Here is a 27,289-nt window from a genome sequence, read left to right as displayed (position 1 = left end):
CGCGCCCCTCTCCCGGTCTGAAAAGCCGGGGGGGAGGGCGGGGCGGGGAGCTGAGCCCCACCCCCCCCACCCCGGCCGGAAAAAAAAAAAAACACCCAAAAAAAAAAAAAAAAAAAAAAAAAAAGAAGCTACTATAGTTGTGACCCTAAAGATGAACGTACTTTTATATGTTGGTAATAGATACTAGTATAAAGTTAATATTTAGGACAACACTAGACACCTAATAAACATGTTATACAAACATTTATTACCAACCTAACATAGGCCTTCTATATTTACTTTTTAAAATCAAAATCCCACTTTCTAAGGTTATATTTTTAAACAAGAGCTGAAACTGTGCACAGATTGAGAGCAACTAAAAAACAGTGAATCACTGAGTCACTGACATCCAACCTGTTAGTCGTGTTTGAAAGTCTTTGATGGTTCCTCACCACTCAAGTACCAAGTCCCCTGCCCAACATGTTAGAGCTTTTCTCCTACTAACCTTGTCCTACTGTCAACTTCTCACACTTCTCTCTGCCTGGAAAGCCCAGAGTTCCTCCCCTATACCTTGGCCTAGTCTACCTACCTACCCATGAATCCCTACTTGTGGAAATGCCTAAGTCTAGTGCACACCACCCTTCTCATCGATAAAACCCTAGGACCCTTCCAGTTCAATACCATACGACTCATATATTAGTGTATACATATACAATTAATAAGATCACACCTTAACTATGTAAATACATGAATATCAGACAAACTATAATCAGTTTGTCTGATTTACTGAGCTATGATTTACCTTAAATGATGAACTCAATTTCTCTTTTTAGGACTCTTGAAACAGAAAGTGTGGTGTGGAAGAAAAAATAAGAGCTCCTATAAATGTCTAAGTTTGAATCCAGATTCTTTCTAACTGCTACTTTGAGCAAGTCACTGACCTTTACTTAGTCTCAGCTTCCTCATTTGCATATTGGGATATTATTACTGCACTTCAAAGATTTGTTAGATTTGTCATGTTGAAAAGTTTATTGGCTTACACATGTAACTTTCTAGGAGGCTTTGAGCTATTTGAGGGAAAAGGAATACATTTGTATTCACCTTTCTATAACCAAGCCTCGGGCACACAGCAAACACTAGATAAACAAGAAATCAACTTATTTGGCATTTATTTTTCTCTATGCATTTTGTCAGTTTGTTTTTCTTTTCCAAATGGATTATAAGCTCCTCAAGGGCAAAGATCATATATAATAATTATCCTGTATCACCCACAACACCTAAACAGTTGGAGATCTGTAACAGGTACTAAAAGTTTGATTGATTTCAACATCAGGCCAAAGTAAACAGTGACAGGGATGATTAAAACAGTGTCCAGCTCTCAGTGGACTTTGATATTATTTATGTCTAAGAGATACATGGTTTAGGGAACGGGTGTTGAATTACGCAATCTTCTTCTCAAGACACAAATGCTTCTTTCTAAGAATTAGCGAGACAAATTTAAAGAAATCTAACAGAGTTGCTATGGTCAGCAGACAGCAACTCTAAAAATCTCTGTCATTTGCTGTATTACCTGAAGCCAACAAATAATTTTTAAAGCTGCTTTTGGGCAAATATGAAAAGAAATGCAGTCTATTCTACATTTTTCTCTAAATGGCTGTACAGCAGGCAAGGTAATATTACAAGTTTACTGCCAACTATTTCCGTGACAAATATAATTCACATGGATTATACAGTTGAGGGGTTTGTGAAAAGATGGTTTGGGGCCGGGTGGCTCACGTCTGTAATCCCAGCACTGTGGGAGGCCAAGGCAGGTGGATCCTGAGGTCAGGAGATCGAGACCATCCTAACACGATGAAACCCCGTCTCTACTAAAAATACAAAAAATTAGCCAGGCGTGGTGGCGGGCACCTGTAGTCTCAGCTACTCGGGAGGCTGAGGCAGGAGAATGGCGTGAACCCGGGAGGCAGAGCGTGCAGTGAGCCAAGACTGTGCCACTGCACTCCAGCCCAGGCGACAGAGCGAGACTCCATCTCAAGAAAAAAAAAGAAAAAGAAAAGAAATTATGGTTTCATATTTTTCTACTCACTCATTCAGGTCAAAAATATTGGGCCAGGCACGGTGGCTCATACCTGTAATCCAAGCACTTTGGGAGGCCAAGGTGGGTGGATGACCTGAGGTCAGGATTTTGAGACCAGTCTGGTCAACATAGTGAAACCCCGTCTCTACTAAAAATACGAGAACTAGCCAGGTGTGGTGGCAGGCAGCTGTAGTCCCAGCTATTCGGGAGGCTGAGGTAGGAGAGTTGCTTGAACCCGGGAGGCGGAGCTTGCAGTGAGCCGAGATTGCGCCACTATACTCCAGCCTGGGCGACAAAGCAAGACTCCATCTCAAAAAAAAAAAAAAAGTTATTATTGGACGCTGGCTATGTAGTAAGTACCATGTACTGTGCTAGGTGCTGGGGATACAATGATAAGGCAATGACTACCTCTGTCCTCGGGAGCTTACAGTCCAACCTGCACAACCCACGTCAGTAGCCATGAGCCATAACACATGGCTTCCGAGCACTTGAAATGTGGGTGGTCCAAACTGAGCTGTGCTTTACATGGAAAACACTCACTGGATTTCAAAGGCTTAGTACCCAAAAATGAATGTAAAATTATTAGTTTTTATATTGATTATATGTTGAAATGGTATTTTTAATATACTGAGTTAAATAAAAATATTAAAATTAATGTTACCTGTGTTTTACTTTTTAAAATGTGGATACTGGAAAAATTTTAATTTTGTGGTTCACCTATTTCTGACACAGTGCTGATCCAGCCCAACTGTTGGCTTCTGTTAATAATTTCACGATCTCTGCAAATCACATTTTTGGGTAAAGAGCATCTAATCAATATTTGATAAATATTAAACATCTTGTCAAGGAATCTCATAGCTGAGAGTAAAAAGGCAACTCCTCTTTCTCTCTCGCCAGTAACTACAGATTTCTTTCTCATATTTATAGCCCAAGAGTGACTAACATATTAAAAAGTCATTTCATTTTGGATAAACCATGGGAATTTGTCTGGGTTAATGCCACGGAGACTAAGCATTAATTTTTATTAGGCGAAATATAGCATAGGCTCCTCAACCTTGACAAAACTGAAATTGTGTTTCAGGGTCTAAAGTAGCTCTCTAAATCCTCCCCTAAATTCTCCATGTGCAAATCCCATTTTCCTAAAAATTACTTGCTGCTAATAAAATCTACCATAGAATTTGTTTTACCTGATTTAGGAACTCCCAGTGGAAAACATAAAAGCAAAAAATTAAAACAGAACCTGTATTCACAGGTAAACATTTAATATCCAGAAGGGAACATGAAGCTAAAGGATTATGTCCCTGTGAAGTCTGACCCATCCTCTCTTCCATGTCACAAGGAGTTGCTCTTTACCCCAGGGAGAAAGCAGGAACTTATAGTAACCAGGGAAAAGGGTTTTAGTTTCTAGTCCAAAGGCAGAAAGACGCTAGCTGTCTGAGATAATGCGACAGAAGGGTGTTTCCAAGGTTTTCACTATTACAAATAATATTGTAATAAAGCTTCCTCTACATATATTTGTATGCAAATGTATGAGAATTACTTGAAGTAGAATTTCTAGGTCAAAGGAATATGCATTTAAAATTTTTATAGAAAAAATAAAAAATACAAAACAAAAAAATTTGTATAGATATAATACTGTTATAGGGCCACACTGCTCTCCAAATAGAATGGACCAATTTCTACTCCCAGCAATGTTATGCGAGTGCCTACTTCTTCATGCTCTTTAACCTTCTCAAATTTGTGCCAATCTGATGGGTACAAACTGGTGTCAGGTTAATTTGCATTTCCCTTATTGTACTAGTTCACGTGTTTATTGGCCCATTTGTATTTCTTTTTGGAACTCCCCGATCACCTCCTTTGCCTACTTTTTAGATCTATTAGATTATCTTCTCACCATTGTGGAAGTTTTTTTTCTTTTTCCTTTGAGACAGGGTCTTACTCTGTCACTCAGGCTGAGTGAGACCCTGTAGTGGCATAATCACAGCACGCTACAGCTTCAACCTCTCTTCCTCAAGTGATCCTTCCACCTCAGCATCTAAAGCAGCTGGGACTATAGGCATGAGCCACTATTAAAAAGTAGCTAACAACTAGCTACTTTTTAAATTTTTTTTGTAGAGATTAGGTATCATTATGTTGCCCAGGCTGGTCTTGAACATCTAATCTAAGCTCAAATGATCCTCCTGCCCCAGCCGTCCAAAGTGCTGGGATCACAGGCATAAGCCACCTTGCCCGACTCCAAATTCTTTATTTACATTTATTTCTTCCAGCTTGCTCCGTCTTTTGTTTATGGCATCTACTAACATACAGAAGTTTTGAGTCTTTCTATCTTGTCTTTTACAGCTCCCTTGTTCTATATTTCATTCACCTCTGCATCATTATAAAATGAGTAAGATATTCTCATTTATTCTGAATAATTTCAGGTTTTGATTTTTTATATTCAGAATTTGAATACATCAGAATTAATATTTTTGTGTGTTGTATAAGGTAGGGCTCTAATTTTTCCTCCCAAAATAAACAGGCTACTGTTCCCAAACGACTTAAAGAAGGCCACCCCTCCTATACTTATTTGAAATGCCATCTTTATCATATTCTAAATTGATAGGTTCTAGAGTAGAAATAGGAAAATCCCAATATTCAGGTCCAATCCCCTTGGACACAAAATTTCTTGCCTTTAAGAATATATGAATGGAAATATATATAAACAATATGTAAATATATAAAAGAACATCACAGAAGCTTAAATGCAAAAGCTTGTAAATAAAGTAGTACATAACATTTATTGCTTAATAAGTCTATTACTTACAAGATGTAGCCACCTCCAGATGTGCTAATGAACATTTGTGGTGAGGCCATTTAAAAAAAAAAAAAAAACTTATTGTTAAAAGTATTCATTAGTTATAAATATCAAACAGCCTAAATGATAAATCAATGTAACGGGTTACTTCTTTCCAAATATAAAGGCCACAATTACCTCTACCACAAAAGACAGGTCTTCTGTTGGACCTAGAAGTCTCAAGGAAAGCCAAGGAAGTCTGATCCAGTTAGCTCTCCCATATTCCCCAAACGGCAGATAGAACTTTTTACTACTCCCAGAGCCCAAGTTGCTCAGACCAAAGTAATCCATTCACGCCAACCCACAGTATTACTTGTTGGTTATATAAGCATCTCCTACCACAGGGCCTCCCAAAGTGCTGGGATTACAGGTGTGAGTCACCATGCCTGGCCCTCATTACCACATTGTTTTAATTATTATAGCTTTGAACTATCTTTCAATATTTAGAACAAATTCCCTTTTGTATTACTTTTTCCCAAAAACGTCCAGCTATTTTTCTCCATTTACTTTTGCAATTAATTTTAGAATGAGTTTGTTAAGTCTATAAAAAGTCCCATGGACAGACAGCATCTTATCCAGGTGATCAAAATTAACATCACCAGTAATGGGACAAATCAATCAACATCATGTGCAATGAGATGACCACAATATTATTTCAGTGGTAGTCCTGCCAAAGATACATAAGCTGAATGTAACTCTGAGAAAACGGGGAGAAACCCAAAGGGACATTTTACAATGTACCTAGTCTGCAACTGTTCAAAAATATCAGTGTCAAAAAAAAAAAAGGCTGAGAAACTGTTCAACACTGAAGGAGGCTAAAGACACATGACAACAGAATGCAACACACAATCTTGGATTTTTTACTGCTATAAAAGAACATTATTGGCCCAGCACGGTGGCTCATGCCTGTAGTCCCAGCACTTTGGGAGGCCAAGGCAGGCAGGTTGCCTGAGGGCAGGAGTTTGAGACCAGCCTGACTAACACGGTGAAACCCTATCTCTACTAAAAATACAAAAATTAGCTGGGAGTGGTGGTGGGTGCCTGTGATCCCAGCTACTTGGGAGGCTGAGGCATGAGAATTACTTGAAACTGAGAGGTGGAAGTTGCAGTGAGCCGGGATTATACCATTGCACTCCAGCCTGGGTGACAGAGCGAGACTCCATCTCAAAACAAACAAACAAACAAACAAAAAGAACAATATTAGGATAGTGGCAAAATGATAATGGCAAAATCTGAAACAAGGTCTGTAACTTATATACTAGTATTAATTTTACCCATTATTTATAGGGTTAATAATCAGTGTTGATGCCTAATTTTGATACAGGTTCTGCAGTTATGGAAGAGAATGTCTGTTTTTCAGGTGCACTTTGGTACACAGATATAAATAGATATGGCAAAATAGTGAAACCCTATCTCTACTGACCCCGCCAAAAAAAATTAGCCTGGCATGGTGGTGCATTCCTGTAGTCCCAGCTACATGGGTGGCTGAGGTGGGCTGGAGGATCGCTTGAGTGCAGTAAGCTATGATTGCACCCCTGCACTTCAGCCTGGGTGATAGAACAAAACTTCACCTCTAAAAAAAAAAGAGACATCTGCTGGGCTCAGTGGCTCACATCTGTAATTCCAGCACTGTGGGAGGCCAAGGCAGGTAGATCACTTGAGGTTAGGAGTTCGAGATCAGCCTGGTCAACATGGTGAAACCCTGTCCCTACTAAAAAAATACAGGGTGTGGTGGTGCACACCTGCAGTCTCAACTACTCGGGAGGCTGAGGCAGAACAATCACCAGGACCTGGGAGGCGGAGGCTGCAATGAGTTGAGATTGTGCTGTTGCACTTCAGCCTGGGCGACAGGGCGAGACCCTGTCTCCTCAAAAAAAAAAAAAAAAAAAAAAGAGAGAGAGGAAGACATCATGTCTGCAATTTTCAAATGGTTGAAACAGAAAAATATGCATATACGTATTGTGTATAAGTGGGGGAAGGGAGAGAGGAGAGAGAGCAGGATAAAGTAAAAGACAAAATAACATTTGGGGAATCTGCGTAGATACAGGATAGATTTTTTTTCTTTTTTTCGGGATGGGGTCTCGCTCTGTCGCCCAGGCTGGAGTGCCGTGGCGCAATTTCAGGTCACTGCAACCTCCACCTCTGGAGCTCAAGCAATCCTTCCACCTCAGCATCCTGATGAGTAGCTGGGACCACAGGCGCGCACCACCACGTCCAGCTGTTTTTTTTTTAATTTTTGGTAGAGATGGCATTTCGCCTCGTTGCTCAGGCTGGTCTTGAGGCTGGTAACTCCTGAGCTTAAGCAATCCACCCGCCTCGGCCTCCAAAAGTGCTGGGATTACAGGCGTGAGCCGCCGTGCACGGCCAGGATACGGGAGAATTTCCACCATTTTTGCAATTTTTGTTAAACCGGAAGTTCTACGGGAATTAAATTTCAATTTTTAAAAAGTCCTTGAGAATTTTATCTGGGATAACCCATTAAGGAACATAATCCCTAGCCATTTATTCTTGTCTTTTTTGATGTCCGTGAGTATAGTTTCTTTTTTTTTTTTTTTTTTTGAGATGAGTCTCGCGCTGTCGCCCTGGCTGGTGTACAGTGGCGCGATCTCTGCTCACTGCAACTTCCGCCTCCGGGTTCAGGCGATTCTCTCACCTCAGCCTCTGGCGCAGCTGGGACTGCAGGCGCACGCAAATTCAACCAGCTATTTTTCTTTTTCGGGGAGGGGGTTGTTGTTCTGTTTTGGAGACGGAGTCTTGCTCTGTCCCCGGGCTGGGGTGCAGTGGCGTGATCTCACCTCACTGCAACCTCCGCCTCTCGGGTTCCAGCCATTCTCCAGTCTCAGCCTCCAGAGTAGCTGGGACTACAGGCAGGGGCCACTGTGTCTGGCTTTTTTTTTTTTTTTTTTTTTTTGAGACGGAGTCTCACTCTTGTCGCCCAGGCTGGAGTGTAGTCGCGGTTATCTTGGCTCACTGCAACCTCCGCCTCCTGGGTTCGAGCAATTTTCCTGCCTGAGCCTCCCCAGTAACTGGGATTACAGGCGTGCGCCACCACGCCCAGCTAATTTTTGTATTTTTAGTAGAGGCTGGGTTTCGTCATGCTGGCCAGGCTGATCTTGAACTCTTGACCCCAGGTGATCCGCCCACCTCAGCCTCCCAAAGCGCTGGGATTACAGGCATGAACTATGGCACCTGGTCGCCCAAGCTAGTTTTTGTATTTCATCAATAGTTTCATTGTTTTCTTGTTTTTTTATTTCTAAGTACTTTATAAATTTCCATACAATTGTAACTAGATACCTCTTTTATTTTTTAATTGGTTGCTGTTAATATATAAGAAGGTGGTTTCTACAAGTTTTTGTCTAGTCAATTTTCTGAACTCTAGTATTAGTTATCATGAAATATCTTGAATTTAATAGGTAGACAATCAGATAATCTGTTATTAATGCCAACTTTAACTCTTCCTTTCCAATATGTGACTTTTTTCTTTTTTTTTTCCTGGTTTTCTACTGTATTGGCTGAAAACTCCAGAACAAAGTTGAATAGTGGAGATGACAGTTGACATCTTTGTCTTGTTTTTTAACTTTAATGAGGATACTGGTAAGGTTTTGCCGTTATATATTATGTTTGCTATTGGTTTCTTATCAATAAATGATAAATCATATATGATATTTACTACTGGTTTTCTGTCATAAATATTTTATCCCTGGATGCATAAGAATGTTTTCCCTTACCAGGAATGGATGTGGGGTTTGTTTGTTTGTTTATTTTTGAGACAGGGTCTTGCTCTGTGCCCAGGCTGGAATGTAGCGGTGCAATCACTGCTCACTGTAGCCTTGACCTCCCAGGTTCAAGCAATCCTCTCATCTCAGCCTCCCAAGTAGCTGGGACCACAGGTGTGTGCCACCATACGCAGCTAATTTTTCAGTTTTTTTTTTAGAGACAGAGTGTTGCCCAGGCTGGTCTCCAACTCTTGGGCTCAAGAGATCCTCCTGCCTCAGCCTCCCAAAGGGCTGGGATTACAGGCATGAGCCACTGTGCACCCAACATAAAGTTTGTATTCAAATGTAACATACAGAAAAGCATATATGTCATAAGGGTACTGGATGCATTTTAACAAAATGAGCACATTAAATATCAAATTTTATTAAATGCTTTATTTAATACAGCAAAGTCACACTTTTTCTTTAAGCCTATTAAAGTAGTAAAATAAATACATTCCACAGATAAGGTCCATTTGATCTTGATTTCTTCTTATTTAGATGTGTCCCTGCAATCTTATGTATTTTTTATTTACCACTCTTTCTTGATTTTCCCACTTTTCTGATTTTATTGAAATAAGCTTTCTTTTTTCCCCTACAAAGATCTGTATCTTATTACCCCTAATACTTTCTGGAAAACAAACTTTTATTTTTTTTAACACTCTTCAGAAAGAACCACATCTGGAAAGACTGGCCTGTTAATGGTGGTTGAGTGAAGATGTGAGGCAGGATCTTTGCTTTTTAAATTTAACTCCTTTTATTGTTAAATATGGCATGCATTAGAATTTACATAAATATAAATGTACAAATTGTTATTATTAATTAATTAATTAATTTTTTTGAGATGGAGTTTCACTGTTGTTGCCCAGGCTGGAGTGCAATGGTGTGATCTTGGCTTACCGCCTCCATCTCTCGGGTTCAAGCGATTTTCCTGCTTCAACCTCCCGAGTAGCTGGGATTACAGGCTTGCGCCACCAGGCCCAGCTAATTTTGTACTTTTAGCAGAGGCAGGGTTTCACCATGTTGGCTAGGCTAGTATCAGACTTCCAACCTCAGGTGATCCGGCCTCCCAAAGTGCTGGGATTACAGGCGTGAGCCATCGCACCCGGCCTTAAATGTACAAATCATTAAAAAGAGAACACGTAACCATCATCCAGCTCAAGTAACCATCATCCAGCTCAAGAAACAGAATACTGCATAAACGGCTTAACAAATTATTAAAATAGGTCAAATAACCATCATCCAGGTCAAGAAACAGAATACTGCCAGCACCCAGAAACCCTCTGCCTGCCCATCTTGATCACACCCTCCAACCTCCCTTCACTTCTAGAGTATCCTGCTTCCTGATTTTTAGGGCAATCGTTAAAATCTGTTGTCTTTTTATAGCTTTATTATACCTAGGTATGCATCTCTAAACAATACTGTTTATTTTGGCTTGGTTTTAAAGTGTATTTGAATAGAACAGTATGTAGAATAATTCAGTATATTTTCTTTCCGGGCTCTTTTATTCACAATTAAGTTTTTGAGATTCATCCCTGTTCTAGGGGAGCAGAGGTGGTCTGTTCATTTCCCTTGCCAAATATTATTTATTTGTATGAATATATATCACAATGTATCCAGTCTAAGTTGTGTGAAGAGGCATTTTGGGTTGTTTCAAATTTGTGGTTCTTAATGTTGCTCCGAACATTTTTGCACACGCTGCAAGTTCACGGGGGCTCGCATTTCTGTTGGCTATAAATCTCAACATGGAATTTCTGAATCTTTTTTTTTTTTTTTTTTTGAGGCGGAGTCTTGTTCTGTCGCCCGGACTGGAGTGCAGTGGCCGGATCTCAGCTCACTGCAAGCTCCGCCTCCCGGGTTTACGCCATTCTCCTGCCTCAGCCTCCTGAGTAGCTGAGACTACAGGCGCCCGCCACCTCGCCCAGCTAGTTTTTGTATTTTTAGTAGAGATGGGGTTTCACCGTGTTAGCCAGGATGGTCTCGATCTCCTGACCTCGTGATCCGCCCATCTCGGCCTCCCAAAGTGCTGGGATTACAGGCTTGAGCCACCGCGCCCGGCCTTCCTGAATCTTAATGTATGTAAATCTTCACCTTCATTTGGTAAAGCCAAAATGTTTTCAAAATGGCTGTACCAATTTACATATCCAAGGGCAGCATGTGAGAATTCCTGTTGCTCCACATCCTTGCCAATATTTGGTATCGCCATTGTCAGTCTTTTTAATTTAGCAATTCCTGTGAGTTTGTAGAGCTCGTGGTTTTAATATTCATTTCTCTCATTACAATGAGGGTGAGCACCTTTTCATGTTTATTGGCCATTTGAATTTTTCTTTTGGGAAATGCCTGCTGATATGGTTTGGATCTGTGTCCCCACCCAAATCTCATGTTCAATTGTAATCCCCAGTGTTGGAGATGGGGCATGGTGGGAGGTGACTGGATCATAGGGACGAAGTTCTCGTGAATGGTTTAGCACCATACCTCCTTGGTACTGTGTAGTGACTGAGTTCTCACAAGATCTGGTTGTTTAAAAGTGTGTAGCACCTCCCCCCACCGCCTCTTGGTCCTGCTCCTGCTATGTAAGACACCTGCTCCCACTTTGCCTCTTGCCATGAGTAAAAGCTTTCTGAGGCCTCTCCAGAAGCAGATGCTACCATGCTTCCTATACAGCCTGCAGAACCGTGAGTCAATTAAACCTCTTCTTTATAAATACCCAGTCTCAGGTATTTATTTATACCAGTGCAAGAACAGATTAAGAACACCTGCTCAAGCCTCTAACACATTCTCATTGAACTGTCTTTTTTGAACTTGATTTGTAGAAATGTTATATATGCTTACAATAAGGATCTTCACTTTTCACCCTATGTATTTCTATATTATTTGAATTTTTCTTTTAGTAGATAATATTACACCTGTAAATTTTAAAACAAAAAATTCTAGGACCTTTAGCACTACTCTCAATTTGTTTAATTTTAGTTACAGAATGTTATATAGTTAACCCTTGAACAATATGAATTTGAACTGCACAAGTCTACTTATATGCAAATTTTCCTCTGCCTCTGCCACCCCTGAGACGGCAAGCCCAAGTCTTCCTTTTCCTCTTCCTCCTCAGCTTTCTCCATGTAAAAACAATAAGGATGAAGACCTTTATGATGATCCACTTCCACTTAATGAATGGTAAGTGTATTTTATATTGCTTATAATTTTTTTTTTTTGAGATGCAGTCTTGCTCTGTTGCCCAGGCTGGAGCGCAGTGGTGTGATCTTGGTTCACTGCAACCTCCGCCTCCTGGGTTTAAGCGATTCTCCTGCCTCAGCCTCTTGAGTAGCTGGGATTACAGATGCCCACCACCATGCCTGGCTAATTTTTGTATTTTTAATAGAGACGGGGTTTCACCATGTTGGCCAGGCTGGTCTTGAACTCCTGACCTCGTGATCCACCTGCCTCAGCCTCCCAAAGTGCTGGGATTACAGGCGTGAGCTACCACTCCCAGGCTGGATTTTTCATTTTACCAGAGTATATCTTCAAGTAATTTGGGGTATGTCACAAACTTTCAGAGATCTTATTTTGACTCCCCCCCTTAAACATTAGTGAGGCTGGGTATAGAATTCTTTCTCGAGAATAATTTCCCCTCAGAACACTGGAGGCATTTATCTTCTAGCAAACCATGCTGCAGGTGAGAAATCCATGCCAGTCTAATTTTCAGTTTTGAGTCTATATAACTTGTTTTCCACCTCTGAAATAGTAAGTACTTTAGTAACATATAGGAAGGTACTTTTTGTTGGTTTGTTTTTGCATTTTTTCCTGTTTGGTCCTTGGCATGCCCTTTATACATGAAAACTCAGATTTTTTTTTTTTTTTTTTTGAGTCTTGCACTGTCACCCAGGCTGGAGTGCAATAACGTGATTGTGGCTCACTGCAACCTCTGCCTCCCAGGTTCAAGCAATTCTCTGCCTCAGCCTCCCAAGTAGCTGGGATTACAGGCACTTGCCATGCCTGGCTAATTTTTTTCTATTTTTAATAGAGACGGGGGTTTCACCATCTTGGCCAGGCTGGTCTTGAACTCCAGACCTCGTGATCCACCCGCCTCGGCCTCCCAAAGTGCTAGGATTACAGGTGTGAACCACTGGCCAGGCCAAAACTCAGATTTTTAAATTTTCTCTGTTCCACTGTCTGATCTTTCCTTCTGTAATTCCTGTGAAATGGGTACTTGATCACTCAGATCTATCCTCAAAGGATGAATTTTCCTCATGTACTTTCTATCTGTAGGTCTTCTTTATAGTCTGCAAATTTCCTCTATTTTATTTTTATGAAAAGTAACTGGTCTTAAGTGTATTGTTTAACCCTCCAACTGAATTTTAATGTCAGCAATCAATTCAATATAAAACTAATTCATTAATCATTACTTTTTATCCATGGAAACGTTTTTTGTTTTGTTTTGAGAGAGTCTCGCTCTGTTGCCCAGGCTGGAGTGCAATGGCACAATCTCATCTCACTGCAACCACTGCCTCCCAGGTTCAAGTGATCTCATGCTTCAGCCTCCCGAAATAGCTGGGATTACAGGTGTGTGCCACCATGACCGGCTAACTTTCGTATTTTTAGTAGAGATGGGGCTTCACCATGTTGGTTGGCCAGGCTGGTCTTGAACTCCTGGCCTCAAGTGATTCACCTACCTTGGCCTCCCAAAGTGCTGGGATTACAGGTGTAAGCCACCACGCCCAGCCAGGAAGCTGGTTTTTTAAATTTATGAATCTAATTCACTCTTGGCTCTGTAACGATACATCCTGTGATTAGAACTTCCTCAAGTTCCACTCTACTTCTTCATTATCTCTGTTTCTACCATAGGCAGCTGTTTTATTTGTTTATTTTAGTCTCTTCTAAGTCTAGTTTCCCTCAAATGTAGATGAGCCTTTATCACCTACTCATATTATAAATGAAGGACTACATTGTTTAGTTATTATAAGAAACATGTGTTTCCTCAACAGTTGTATTAATCTGCCTCCAAAACCCAAACGGAGGGATGGAAGGTCTGAGTGTGGGTCTCTGCAGGTAAGTGGCACACTGACAAACAGGTTTCCCTTTACAAGTGGAGAAAAGAAAGCAGTTTGACCTTATTACTGCCAAAACCGGCGGGCTGCATTTTGACGGTATTGTCCTTTAATGCATATGGATCCTTGACAGAGCTGTTTTTCTTGTTCTCCTCTCATTCTACTCTTCTCATCCATCTACTACAGAAGTCCATTTGCTAAGGCTCTGCTTTGTGCACTCTTCCTCCAGTATCTTTTTTTTTTTTGAGACGGAGTCTTGCTCTGTCACCCAGGCTGGAGTGCAGTGGCGCGATCTTGGCTCACTGCAAGCTCCGCCTCCCGGGTTCATGCCATTCTCCTGCCTCAGCCTCCTGAGTAGCTGGGACCACAGGCACCCGCCACCATGCCCAGCTAATTTTTTGTATTTTTAGTAGAGATGGGGTTTGGATGGTCTCAATCTCCTGACCTCGTGATCCACCTACCTCGGCCTCCCAAAATGCTGGGATTACAGGCATGAGCCACCACGCCCCGCCTTCTTCCTCCAGTCTTAATCCAGTGCCTGCCCGATCCTCCCCAAGGCAAATCTACTTTCCTTGAACTGTTCTCATGGCCTTATCCTGGAACTAATGCCACTGCTAGGGCGCTTTATATGAAGGGAGAGAAGGAGTAGGGGAAGTAACTGTTTTGAAGGCAATTTTTTCATTACCTGCCCTGATATTCCACTTTCCCCCGAAACTGCTCCATGTTCCTACACTTGCTGCCTCTATGCTTACAGTTTAAGAAAAGAGCCCTAGTAAGACACTCTCTGACCTCTACCATGCAACAGGAGCATCTATTCTGGGTTGCACTTTATTCTGTGATGGTTCCTCCATCGATATAATTCCAATTGTTTTCCAGTACCCTAAAATTTCTAAAAACTTCTGGCATTATAACAATAACAATAATGATAGCGAACATTAATTCAACATTTGCTATATGTAAAGAAACTCTCCTAAGTGCTCTGTACATACTGTCTCTCTTGATCTTCACAGTAACTCTAGGAGGCAGATACTATTATCATCATTCTAATTTTACAGATGAGGAAATTGAGGCAAAAAAAGAATAAGCAGCTGATGTGGTGGCTTCTAATCATCAAAGTTTTCAGAGACTTAAGTTCTCTCTAGTTGCTCTGCTATCCTCAACAGACAACTTCCATCTTATGGTCCAAGAAGGCTGTTCCAGCTCCTATGGTCATGGCTACATTCTAGCCAGCCAGATGAGTTATAAGAGAAATGGAAAGCCAGTTCCCTTATTTTAAAGGAACAGTCAAAATTTGCACAGACCTTTTCTGATATATTCCATTGGCCAGAATTTTATCACATGGTTACACCAGACTTCAAGCAAAGCTGGAATATAAAGTATTGCTCTGTGTGGCTGTATGATTAGCCAAAAATTCTTTCCAAAAAAAATTAAGAATGGATATAGGGGGCAAAGGATATCATGGGTAGCCAAAAATGAATACCTTTTCATACTCATGAAGTCCATGATTTTATAAAGAAAAATGGCATCTTAAAGCTTTGTGGATTAAAAATGAAATTATCCTCTCTTACCTTGTTAATTTCTCCCTGATGTCAATTATAATTTGGCTGTTTCTTTCCTTTGTATATGCCACCCACCCAATTAATAGAAAGAGTGTACTTGTAAAATAAAATAATTGTAGCTCTGAAATAAATAAATAAATAAATAAAAGCTAAACCTTAACAAAGAAAAAAAAAAAAAAAAAAAGAATAAGCAACTTGCCCAAGGTCATACGGTTGCTAAAGGGTAGAGCCTGGATTCAGACACAAGTAATCTAGCTTCAAAGTCTCCCTTTTCTTTTCTTTTTTTTTTTAAATTACAATGATTTATTCTCTGTCTTATGTTTGTTTTGTCATTTCCAATGACATCTGAGAAGTAGGGGAAGGTAAATGGGTATGTTAAGTCTGCCATTTTATAATAAAAACCATTGTTTTCATTATACCATTACTGTTTTCACTACACCACAATTTTAATTGGTAGAAATATGTTTTAGAGAAGATGTAGGACCTAGTGAAGGAATCTAGTGACAGAAAATGGGCCCTATGACATAAACTGTCTATAGTCTGAACCAAGAGAGGTGATATAAAGAATTCCAAAATATGAGGCTTGAAAGTGGCTATTTCAAAAGTATAATTAAAAACAAACAAAACCAGACAACCTATTGAAGCATTAAACAATAGCATTTTCATGTTCTCAACAATTCATTAGTTCACTGTCACCAATACCAGAGAGAAGTTGAGAACAAAATAAAATGTTAGTCCCATCCTATTTTCTGACAGTGGCCTTTACAATACTTTAATTCAACTCAAATACATATGATATAACTGCTACATGCACTATCCTACAAACTGGAGTAAAGATACGAAAGGCACTGTCCGATTGTCCCTGCCCTTACAGAGCTTACAGTCTAATGGGAGGCAGAGCCAAGTAAACAACTACAGTTCAGTGCAATAAGTGCTATGATATAGGTAGGTACATGGAGGCTGCCATCAGAACAAAGGGGAGAGGCCTGCCAAGGAAGATTCCCTGGAAATACTCTTGGACCGAGTGTTCAAGGATATGCTATTAATGCTATTATTGGTTGGTTGAAGAGACTAAACTGAATTTACTATCCTTTGCCTAAAATCTACATCTAGTTTCATTTCCACTTCCTTATATGTCAAATCAATTCTCTACTTTTTTTTTTTTTTTTAATGAGACAGGGCCTCACTCTTTCACCCAGACTGGAATGCAGTGGCATGATTATAGCTCACTGTAGCCTCAAACTCCTAGGTGCAAGCAATCCTCCTGCCTCAGCCTCCCAAGTAGCTGGGACTACAGGCATGCCCCCACCACACCTGGCTAATTGTACATGCGTGCGTGTGTGTGTGTGTGTAGAGAGACAGGGTTTCACTCTGCTAGGATTGCAGGTGCAGGCCACCATGCCCAGCCCCTACTCTCCATTCCTGTTACAACTACCTCATTTCAGTCTCTATCATTTTGCATACTGATAACTGTAATAATCTCATAACTAGCCTTTAATTAAATTTCTTCACTAGCTAAAAAACCAAATCTGATCCTGAAAACCCCACTTGGGTGGTGCCCACTTTGTCTGGGCCCTCTCCAGCCTCTTTTGTCCACTCCTTTCCCACTGTGCTGAACCTTCTCTAGATCTCTAAAAGCACCATGGCCTGTTTTGCCTAAATGCCTTTACTCAAGCTGCCTGATCCCCACGGTTTGAGAGGATCCAACCCTCCTTTGCTGATACCAGCCCTTAAGCACATTTTAAGCACATTCCTTCTGATGTCATCCTCATGGCCACTCCTGTGTCACCCTCCTCCAGCCAAGTTGAGTCAGGTACCTCTCCTGTGTGCTCCCATAGCATGCTACCTCATCAGAACACTTACCACAAATAATTATACTCAAATTATTCTGTAATTGTCTGTTTACCTGATTCTCTGTTACTCAGATCATCAGGCTAGCACAGTACATAGGAAGCAATCAAGAAATACTGAAAGAATGAAAGAATGAACGAACAAACAAACGAAGAGAGTTAAGCCTGTGAAAGTTGATGAGACAACTAAAGGAGATAATGGAGAGGACAGAACACTGGAGCAATACCCACCTTGAGGGGGCAGGAAGAAAGAAGCTAGTGAGGGAAACAGAATGAACAATCAAAGAGGCAGGAAGAAAACATCTAGAACTATACAGTACAGCAACCCAAAAAAATAGAAAAATTTAAGAAGGGCAAGTAGTCAACAGCCTCAAACACTACTTAGAGGTTAAAGAAGGTGAGAACTAAAAGAAGGCCACTAGTTAGTGATCCTGATGTTGCTGATGCTGAGTTAACTCCCACCTCAATTCCAGTACTGTCAGGGGCCACCCTTCTCAACCACTGATTGAGGCTATTGAGGGCTTACAAATAACCAGTGCTATAAAACTTACCTGTGCAATCTTTTTTTCCACAATCAAAAAATTGAAAAACAAACACCATACAAAAGAAAATAAAATCCTCACCATACAGAAACAACCTGTTATGTCACTATTTGTTTTTTATGTTTACATGTTCTATATCATTATGTTGAATTATATATCCTAAACAATTCCTTAATTATGCTTATATTTAGTATGCATAATTATAATTATTAATATAATTAAATGAAGTTTAATTTATGCTTTATTCAGCACAAGTTAGATTTCTCATTGGAAACTGGGAAATTGGCATTCTAATTTATAAATAGAAAAAAGAAAAAATGCTATAGAATTAGACATGCCTGCTTGGCCATGTGTGTACAATGGCTTTCCTGTCATATAATACTAAAATCACCTAATTTTTTTCTTTTGTTTTGAGAAAAGTCTCACTTTTATCGCTCAGGCTGGAATGCAGTGGCGCAATCATGGCTCACTGCAACCTCTGCGTCCTGGGCTCAAGTGATCCTCCCACCTCAGCCTCCCAAGTAGCTGGGGCTGTAAGTGTGCACCACCATGCCCGGCTAATTTTTGTATTTTTTATAGAGACAGGGTTTCACCATGTTGTCCAGGCTGGTCTTGAACTCCTGGACTCAAGCAATCTGCCTACCTTGGCCTCCCAAAGAGCTGGGATTACAGGTATGAGCCACCCAGCCTGGCCCTTAATTTTTACTAACAAAATTTACTCATGCTAAAAGGTGGTACACTATCTTCAGGATCTTATCTTGACCCATTTTACGGCTGATTTTATGCATGATCTGGAGCTCGGGTGCCAAAAATAGGTTAGGAACTAGATATAGAAACATCTATAGCAGTTGCAGGATTTTTTCCTAGGTTAAAAAAAAAAAAAAACTCCAGTTAAAATTAGATACACTGGGTTGTAAATAATTTAATATAGTCTAAAGTACAACATTAAGTATGCTTGTGTGACAATTTGTTGTATCTAGAAAAATAGTGTGAATCAGTTTTCAACCCTCTTTTGAGATTTTCTTTTTTCAGTATGGAGTATGTTTTAGTAGAAAAAATAAAAAGTAGAAGGAATGCAACATTTCTAAAAGTAAAAACTGCTAGGTCAAAGGGTATGAACATTTCTTTTTTTTTTTTTGAGACGGAGTCTGGCTCTGTCGCCCAAGCTGGAGTGCAGTGGCCGGATCTCAGCTCACTGCAAGCTCCGCCTCCCGGGTTTACGCCATTCTCCTGCCTCAGCCTCCCGAGTAGCTGGGACTACAGGCGCCCGCCACCTCGCCCGGCTAGTTTTTTGTATTTTTTAGTAGAGACGGGGTTTCACCGTGTTAGCCAGGATGGTCTACGATCTCCTGACCTCGTGATCCGCCCGTCTCGGCCTCCCAAAGTGCTGGGATTACAGGCTTGAGCCACCGCGCCCGGCCGGGTATGAACATTTCTAAGGTTTTTAATACATATTACCAAATTGGTTTCAGAAAAGCTGTATAAAATTTACACTTCCTTCAATATATGAGCTTTATTTATCTTCCCATACCCTTGCCAACATTGGGTATTCTTATTTTTGGTCTTTGCTCATCTAATAGGTAAAAGTATCTTATTGTTTTAATTGTTGTGTCTATAATAATAGTAAAAATATTTGTTCGTAATTATTGGCACTTCTTTTTAACAAACTGATAATTCTATATCCTTTTACCTATTTTTCTAGTGGGCATTTGTTTTTAAACTATTGGTTTATAAGAACTCTTTATATATTCATATTACCCCTTTGTTACAAATAATTCTCTTATCTTTTAATATATGACATTTGACATAAGAGGTTTTTTAGTTTATACCATCACATAATCTTTTACTTCTTCCTTAGAATCATATTTAGAAAATTCTTTCCCACATCCATATTTTATAGATTATTCACTCAAAATTCTTTCTAATATGGCTACTGTGGAATACCATTTTTATCAGAGAGATGATTTATCTCTACTATCTAATAATACAGTGAGTGATTCTAACTCCCTGACACTTACAATTACAAGCCCAATTGTGGCCAACAACAGGTTTAAAATTAAGTTCTAGATTTTTCTTATTCCAATTGTTTCATTAGCTAGATGATTTTTAAAAACCAGAGTTTTGAGTTTAGAAAATTCATTCAAAGTTCCCTTTAACCCATATGAAGCACAGATCTCTTGCTAGTTATCACCCACCTCTCAAAAACCTGTTAGGGATCCTTATGATGGGACAGGACTGAATGAAGCGCCTCCTAACTGGGTCCCATCGTATTTTCTTCTTACCTGTTACCACAATTATCAGCAATAAGTCAGACACATACAACACATGGCAAATAATACATAGTCACTGTAGTTATAAAGACAGAAAAACAGGAAACAAAACAATACTTGAATACAGAAAGAAAGTGATGTAAAGTAGCATTTAACCCTGTTTTGGAAGTCAAAATTAAATTAACATATAAGCAGTGATGAAGGTTTTCAACTCTTACCCCCAAAAGAATACAATTTTGTGCACCGTTTTTCAGAATTCTGGTTCAATAGTATGTGCACTCAATAATCACCAATGCCATCTTGTGGCAAAAATTCACCAGGAGCTTTATGAACAGATTAGAAATGATGACGTTTTTAAGTCAGTTAATTTCAAAATGGAGCTCTGAAACTAACTGGACATAACAGAGGCTCCTGTTCCCTTCAAGGTTATATTAATTATATGGTTAAGAAGATAAAGCAATGGGCACCATTCTTTAAATATGAAATAAGCTGACCCTACTATAATTAAATTTTAAAACAGCAACTAAATTAAACAAACATTTAATATCTTGGCACTTCCACAGGCGAAAGGAGGGAAGGGGCTCATCTGCCTTCCCAGGAAGCAAATTACCTCCATGTTAACCTCAATTAAAATATGTTTTCTTATAAAATAGAAGAAAAACCTAATAAATTAATGGAACTGTTAAATGGGGTAATTTTCTCTTTTCCCAAAGTTTTGATAGCTCTCAAAGATAGCTGTTATTGACAATAAAAACAATTAACACTTGTATAATGTTTAGGGTTTACAAAGAGCTTTCACATATATTACCTCATATAATTCTCACAACAATCTTGTATTGATTCAACAATCATTTTATTTAGCATCTGCTATGCCTGAAGCCCTATGCTAGGACCTGAGATTGCAAAACAAGGACATGACTCCTGCTCTTCAGAGCCCATGGTCTCATGAGGAAGGCAGATGTGTAAACAAATAATTACATGATAGTGAAGGAACTGCTGTAACAGGAGCTACCAAAACACTTTGAAGAAGATAGTATCATCCTAATGTTTCAAGCAAGGAAGCTAAAGGAAAATTAAATGACTTAATGCTACAGCCAGGATTCAAGCGAGGCCTTCTGACTCTAAAAACTTGCCTCTTTCCACTACACCATATTTATCATGTCTTAAATTCCCTAGAAAAAGAACAGTTTTTATTTTTGGCAACTGGAAATATATATTCAGATGTCCATCAGCAGGGTCTAGTTTGCTTACTACAGAACTTGTACATAGATATATACCAATTCTGTATAATGAAATGGCATCACCTGCACATTTTTTTTTTTTTTAGTAGAGATGGGGTTTCACCGTGTTGGCCAGGATGGTCTCGATCTCCTGACCTCGTGATCCGCCCGTCTCGGCCTCCCAAAGTGCTGGGATTAAAGGCTTGAGCCACCGCGCCCGGCCACATTTGTACTTAAGTTTGTAGAGAATACAGACTCATGGACAAGGGGAAGAATTATTTATTTTGCAAAAGGATTTATCTTTTAATATTCTAAGCCTTTTAAATCAGTGATTCCCTAATGTTGGTCTACTGACAACTGCTAGGCTAAGGTGAAGATTCACCAGTCCAACACAAAATGAGAAAAATATGGACAAGGCAATAAGTTTTTCAAAAAGCTAAAATGTTCCGTTTAAAGGCCTGCCCTTTTTTCAGAGATTAGAACCTTTTTGTTGTTAAATATTCTTTACTTTATGAAATGATGCTGATAAGAAAATGGTAGTTGGTTTTCTTTTTAATATTCTCTCGTGGAAAAACTGAACATTTGCAAGCCCATCTCTACTCTAAATATACACATATGGATAAATATAAGTACATATATATTTTAGTGTACAGGTTTATGACATTCAACAGTCTAGAGAACCATTGTTTTAAATCAATACAGTATGTGTTGAGATGACTCCAGAGTCCAAAACTGTAAACCACACTGTCAAAGGATACATTAAATATATAAGAAACCTCCCTTGTCATTAAGTTTACATTCTAATTAGGGAGACAAGACAGACACATAAAACAATTAGCAATACAGGACAGAATATAACAAGTGATTAGCTTAAAATTTGACATTTTTATGTATCAAAAGCGTTAAAATGTACATACCCTTTGACCCAGCTATTCCACTTCTAGGAATCTATTCCTAAAGAAACAATCATAGATGCATGGAAAGATGTATGGACAAAGATATTAACTATGGTATTATTTATAATGGTAAAAAATCAGAAACACTTTCAATGTCCAGTGACAGGGGATGGTTAAGTATGCTAAATAAACATACTTAAATATGCTCATATCTACACACCACTAAAGAGTATATACAAAACTATTAACATGACAAAACATTCACAATATATTGCAAATGAAAAATACAATGTACAAAGTAGTATTAAGTATGACACCATTTTAGTAAAGAAAAAAGTATTTTTATATATTCAGAAAAAATACAGGAAAGATTACATCAAATTAATGTATTTGACTGTAGTTATCTTTGGATGGTTCTAATACATTATTTTTGTTTTTTCCCCTTTATGATGGTCTTTATTTTCCAAGCTCTCTGAGTAGGCATTACTTTTAGACTGGAAGAAAAACAATACTGTATTATTTTAATGTTTTTAAAAAGGGATTATAAAAAAATACTGGAAAGAAACATACCAAAGTCTTAAACACTGGTTATGATTGGGCTTGAGGTTATTACCCCTTTTATGTTATCCATAAATTCTAGGATGTATGATTTTACAATGGAAAAATACAAAAAACTACTTTGGAGTAACACTGAAGGAATAACATTAAAAATTACCAAACCAGGCCTGGCGTGGTGGCTCATGCCTGTAATCCCAGCGCTTTAAGAGGCCAAGGCAGGCAGATCACTTGAGGCCAGGAGTTTGAGATCAGCCTGGCCAATATGCCAAAATCCCATCTCTACTAAAAATATATGAAAATTAGTCAGGCATGGTGGCAGGTGCCTGGTAAATCCAGCTACTCAGGAGGCTGAGACAGGAGAATCGCTGGAACCTAAGAGACGGAGGTTGTGGTGAGCCGAGGTCGCGCCACTGCACTCCAGCCAGCCTGGGTGACAGAGCGAGACTCTGTCTCAAAAACAAAAAAAAAACCCAAAAATAATTAACAAACCAAAACTGTAATAAAAAACTCTTTTAATGTTTTCTCAGGACTTCTGTCAAACATCTTTGGCATGTCTCTCTCTCAGCAACCAGCATAAGTTTGTATGCATAGACTCCTGTTGACTCTGCTGAAGTTATTCAATCAAGGCAGGCATTGACTTCAGAACCCGTTTTATTCTTTCACCCAAAGAGCAGAAAAAAGAGAAACTAGCACCATAACAGTGTTACGCCAACACAAATGTACTTATTAAATTTTTAAATAAATATATGCCTCTCCAGTTCCATATAAATATATTATTGGTCTGAACTTTCATTCATTGAAGTTTTAATTTTTATATATGCAAAGTGCCAACCTTCCTAAGTGATAGCTTAGACTCTTCAAAACAAAAACATAGGCCAGGTGTGGTGGCTCACACCTGTAATCCCAGCACTTTGGGAGGCTGAGACAGGCAGATCACCTGAGGTCAGGAGTTCAAGACCAGCCTGGCCAACATGGTGAAACCCCGTCTCTACTAAAATACAAAAAAAATTAGCTGGGCATGGTGTCGTGCGCCTGTAGTCCTGGCTACTTGGGAGGCTGAGGCAGGAGAAGTGCTTGAGCCCAGGAGGCGGAGGTTGCAGTAAACCAAGATCATGCCACTGCACTCCAGCCTGGGCGACAGAGCGAGACTCTATCTCCACAAAAATAATAATAATAATTTCTTCAATGATTTCATCAATATTTTATTTTCTGCTAGTTTTTAATTTTTTTCTCTTTTTTACTATGTTTACTTTGCTATAAATATAACATAGTCATTGGCTGAATTAAAATGGTAGGCTGAGCACACTGTGAGCAAGCTCACCTTCCCTTAAAATCTCCCAAATAACAAAAAAAGTCATTAAAAAAAAAACCATAATTAAAAGAAAACAAGAAACGCCCTTAGTGGACTAATACTATGAGGAATCACTGGACGATGAAAAGCGGGTATAATCAGACTAAAGAAGACACCACAGTCCTACACACCAAGAGCAGAAGACCAGGGCAAGTGGAGGGACCAACTCTCAGAGTCAACTAAACCCCAAGGTAAAAGACAGCAGGAAGAAGTGAAACCATTTTAAACATTTACAGCCTAAGTGATTGGAGCGTAGCACAGAAGTTACATAGCAGGTTAACCCCTCCCAGCCATTTACCTCTTTGAGTCAAGCACTATACAACAGAGGTGTTTGTTCCCAGATGGGAACAGTGGCAAAAACAACAAAGGTGTCACTCTCCAGCTAGAACAACGAGTGTGAACACTGGGATCAGAGAGAGAAGGTAGAACCCTGTGGGGATATTAACACCCAGGAAGAAGAGGGGACAGTCACACTGAAGAAGCCTGGCAACTACTACACTTCATCTCATTGCTTATTCCATCCCTATCCACAATCCATGGAGACATGCTGCAGTAAACAGACGTAACACTCATAGCAAAGCTAACTAGGACTCACAGATAAAGATGAATGAGCATAAAACTAAGACCCAAGCATGAAGAAATATTATAGAAAAGTATATTAAAAAGTTAAGACACAAAAGAGAATCGAACAATATTAAAATTTCAACTACCTTTTTGTTTGTTTTGCCAAAATGAACAAGCTAATCCTATACTTCAGAGGGAAAAAAGCAAGAAACCCAGAATACCAAAACAATCTTGAAAAAGAAATGAAAGAAGACTCATACTTCCTAATTTCAAAACTTTCTGCAAAGATACAGTATTCAGAAACTGTGGTACTGGCATATGGATGGACATACAGATTAAATGAATGGAATTGAGAGTCCAAAAGTAAACCCTAACATCCATAGTCAATTGATTTTTTGACAAGGGTGACAAGGCTATTCAGTGGGGAATAAATAGTCTTTTCAACGAATTGTCCTGGGACACTTGGATATACTTTTACATTTAGAATTCTATGCCTACTCCAACTCCTGCTCAAGAAGGAGAGTGAAATAAAGACTTTTTTATATGCAAGGACCCAAAAAGTTTGCTTCCTTCAGACTTTTGATGAAAGAATTACTCAAAGATACATATCTGGATTGTTTTTTTAAAAAATTAATGGAAGAATAACAAGGCGCAAGAAAAGAGTAAGCAGAGAAACCAGCAAAACTTTTAAGTCTAAATATGCACTGACTGGGGAAAAAACATTACTAACATTCAAAACTATAATCTCAGATGCTATCAACAGGAATATTTATAAGGGTAGGAAGAGAGGCTGAGAGAAGGAAAACCAGAAGAACATTAAAGTATCTGTCTTATTCAGATGAAGGATATAGAAAATGATTAATATAGATATTGATGGAAAAATACAAATTGAAGTATTGTGTAAAAGATTTAAGAATACTAGATGTCTTCACTGGTGAATTCCTCCAAATATTTAAGGGCCAATTACCAAGTCAAACTGATATAAGTAACCAAAGGTCTCATTCTAGAGAATCTGAAGATACATGTAAGAAGTCAATCAGTTCTGATTTTCTTAAAATGAGAGAGACTAGTTAACAGTAGTTGCCAAAGTGTTTTACCAAGACTGATCATGGTGGCAAGGATGCAGAGGACCTGGATGAGTTATACTTTGCTGGGAGGAATGTAACATGATACACACATACTCTGAGAGACAGTATGGCAGTTTCCTACAAAGCTAAACATATGCTTACCATACAACTCAACAATTACATTCTTGGCTATTTACCACAGAGAAATGAAAACTTACGTCCACACAAACACCTGTACACAAATGTTCCTAACAGCTTTATTCACAATAGCCAAAACATGGAAACAATCCCAATGTCCTTCAGCGAAATGAATGGTTAAACCTGTGGTACAACCATGAACTACTGATTCATGCAACCAATAGGGGGAAAAAAGTGTCAAAAGGTTACATACTGTATGATTTTACTCACATAACATTCTTGAAATGACAAAATTTTAGAGAACAGGATTAGTGGTCACCAGGGGTTTGCCAGGGAAGGTGGCTGTGGCTGTATCAGGGTATCACCAGGGAGCCTTGTGATGGAACTGTTTTGTATCTTGACTGTGGTGGCCACACGAATCTAACACGAAATAAAATTGTACAGAATACGATACACACATACACACACACATACACAAGTACATGTAAAACTGATGAAATCTGAGCAAGGTCACTGCATGATATCAAAGTCAATTTCCTAGTTGTACTATTATTGTACAATAGTAACAGGATGTTATCATTCCAAGAAACTGCCTAGGGAAGGGTATATGGATCTCTCAGTATTATTTATTTTCCTTTTTTTTTTTAAAGACAGTGTCTTACTTTGTCACCCAGGCTGGAGTGCAGTGGCATGATCTTGGCTCAGTGCAACCTCCACCTCCTGGGCTCAAGCAATCCTCCTACCTCACCCTCCCAAGTAGCTGGGACTACAGGTGTGTGCCACCACACCTGGCTAATTTTTGTGTTTTTTGTAGAGATAGGGTCTCACCATGTTGCCCAGGCTGGTCTCAAACTCCTGGGCTCAAATGATCCGCCTGCCTCGGTCTCCCAAGTGCTGGGATCACAGGCATGAGCCACAGAACCCAGTGAATATTATTTCTTAAAACTGCAAATGAATCTACAGTTCTCAAAGCAAAAGGTATAAAAATTAAATAAAAATCGAAATGAAGAAAAAAAAGATGGTGCCAATATGAAATGGATTACATTCAAAAATGATATATCTAAAACAATTATGAATATTTAACAATTAGAACTACTGAATCAGAGAAAATGATCCAAGAATTCTGACTTAGGTGGCTACAACATGTGGTACAGTCCTACTCCTATATACAATTCAGGATCTGTAAGAATTTCAAAAGAGAAGCAAATAAATACTGTATTTGGAATCGCTGCACAGCTGTACAGATTGCTTACTGCATAAGAGCTCCAGGCAAAGTGTCTAAGGGAGGCTAAATCCAGCCTTCACTCTATTCTCCACCCATGGGACTATGTCTACCTGGAAGAGGAATCTTTTTAAAATTTCACAGTGGCACACTTTGAGCTAACAGTGACTTACTTGTTAAGTAAACAACTTTCTTTTAAATTTAGGATAACCAACATTTATTATCTACTCTATGCCAAACAACTTTATATACTGAGTATCTACTCTATGCTTAGCACTTATAAATACTCTTTTTTTTTTGGCGGGGCATGGGAGAAGTAGACACAGGGTCTAGCCATGTTGCCCAAGCTGGTCTTGAACTCCTGGA

At 39.2% G+C, this 27,289-nt stretch overlaps 1 protein-coding gene across 4 annotated transcripts in view; it reads right to left on the bottom strand.

The window, feature by feature from the left end:
• KLHDC10 (kelch domain containing 10) overlaps nt 1–27,289 on the bottom strand; it is a 72,023-nt gene that overhangs the window by 21,504 nt on the left and 23,230 nt on the right. Inside the window, exons 2-3 of one of the 4 annotated variants that reach the window (XM_023207860.2) lie at nt 19,833–19,919; nt 4,860–4,883 (exon numbers count right to left, since the gene is read on the bottom strand). The exons of 1 other annotated variant lie outside the window; for it this stretch is intronic. In XM_023207860.2, the coding sequence (XP_023063628.1) occupies nt 4,860–4,883; nt 19,833–19,919 (111 nt within the window). The remainder of the gene's footprint in view (nt 1–4,859; nt 4,884–19,832; nt 19,920–27,289) is intronic. 2 more of the 4 variants (XM_023207861.1, XM_023207863.1) reach the window with 2 other exon arrangements.

Source organism: Piliocolobus tephrosceles, chromosome 8 (assembly GCF_002776525.5).
Source record: "Piliocolobus tephrosceles isolate RC106 chromosome 8, ASM277652v3, whole genome shotgun sequence".
Classification (NCBI taxonomy): domain Eukaryota; kingdom Metazoa; phylum Chordata; class Mammalia; order Primates; family Cercopithecidae; genus Piliocolobus; species Piliocolobus tephrosceles.
Note: the sequence above shows the minus strand (reverse complement) of the source record. Positions and strands in the feature narration are given on the sequence as shown.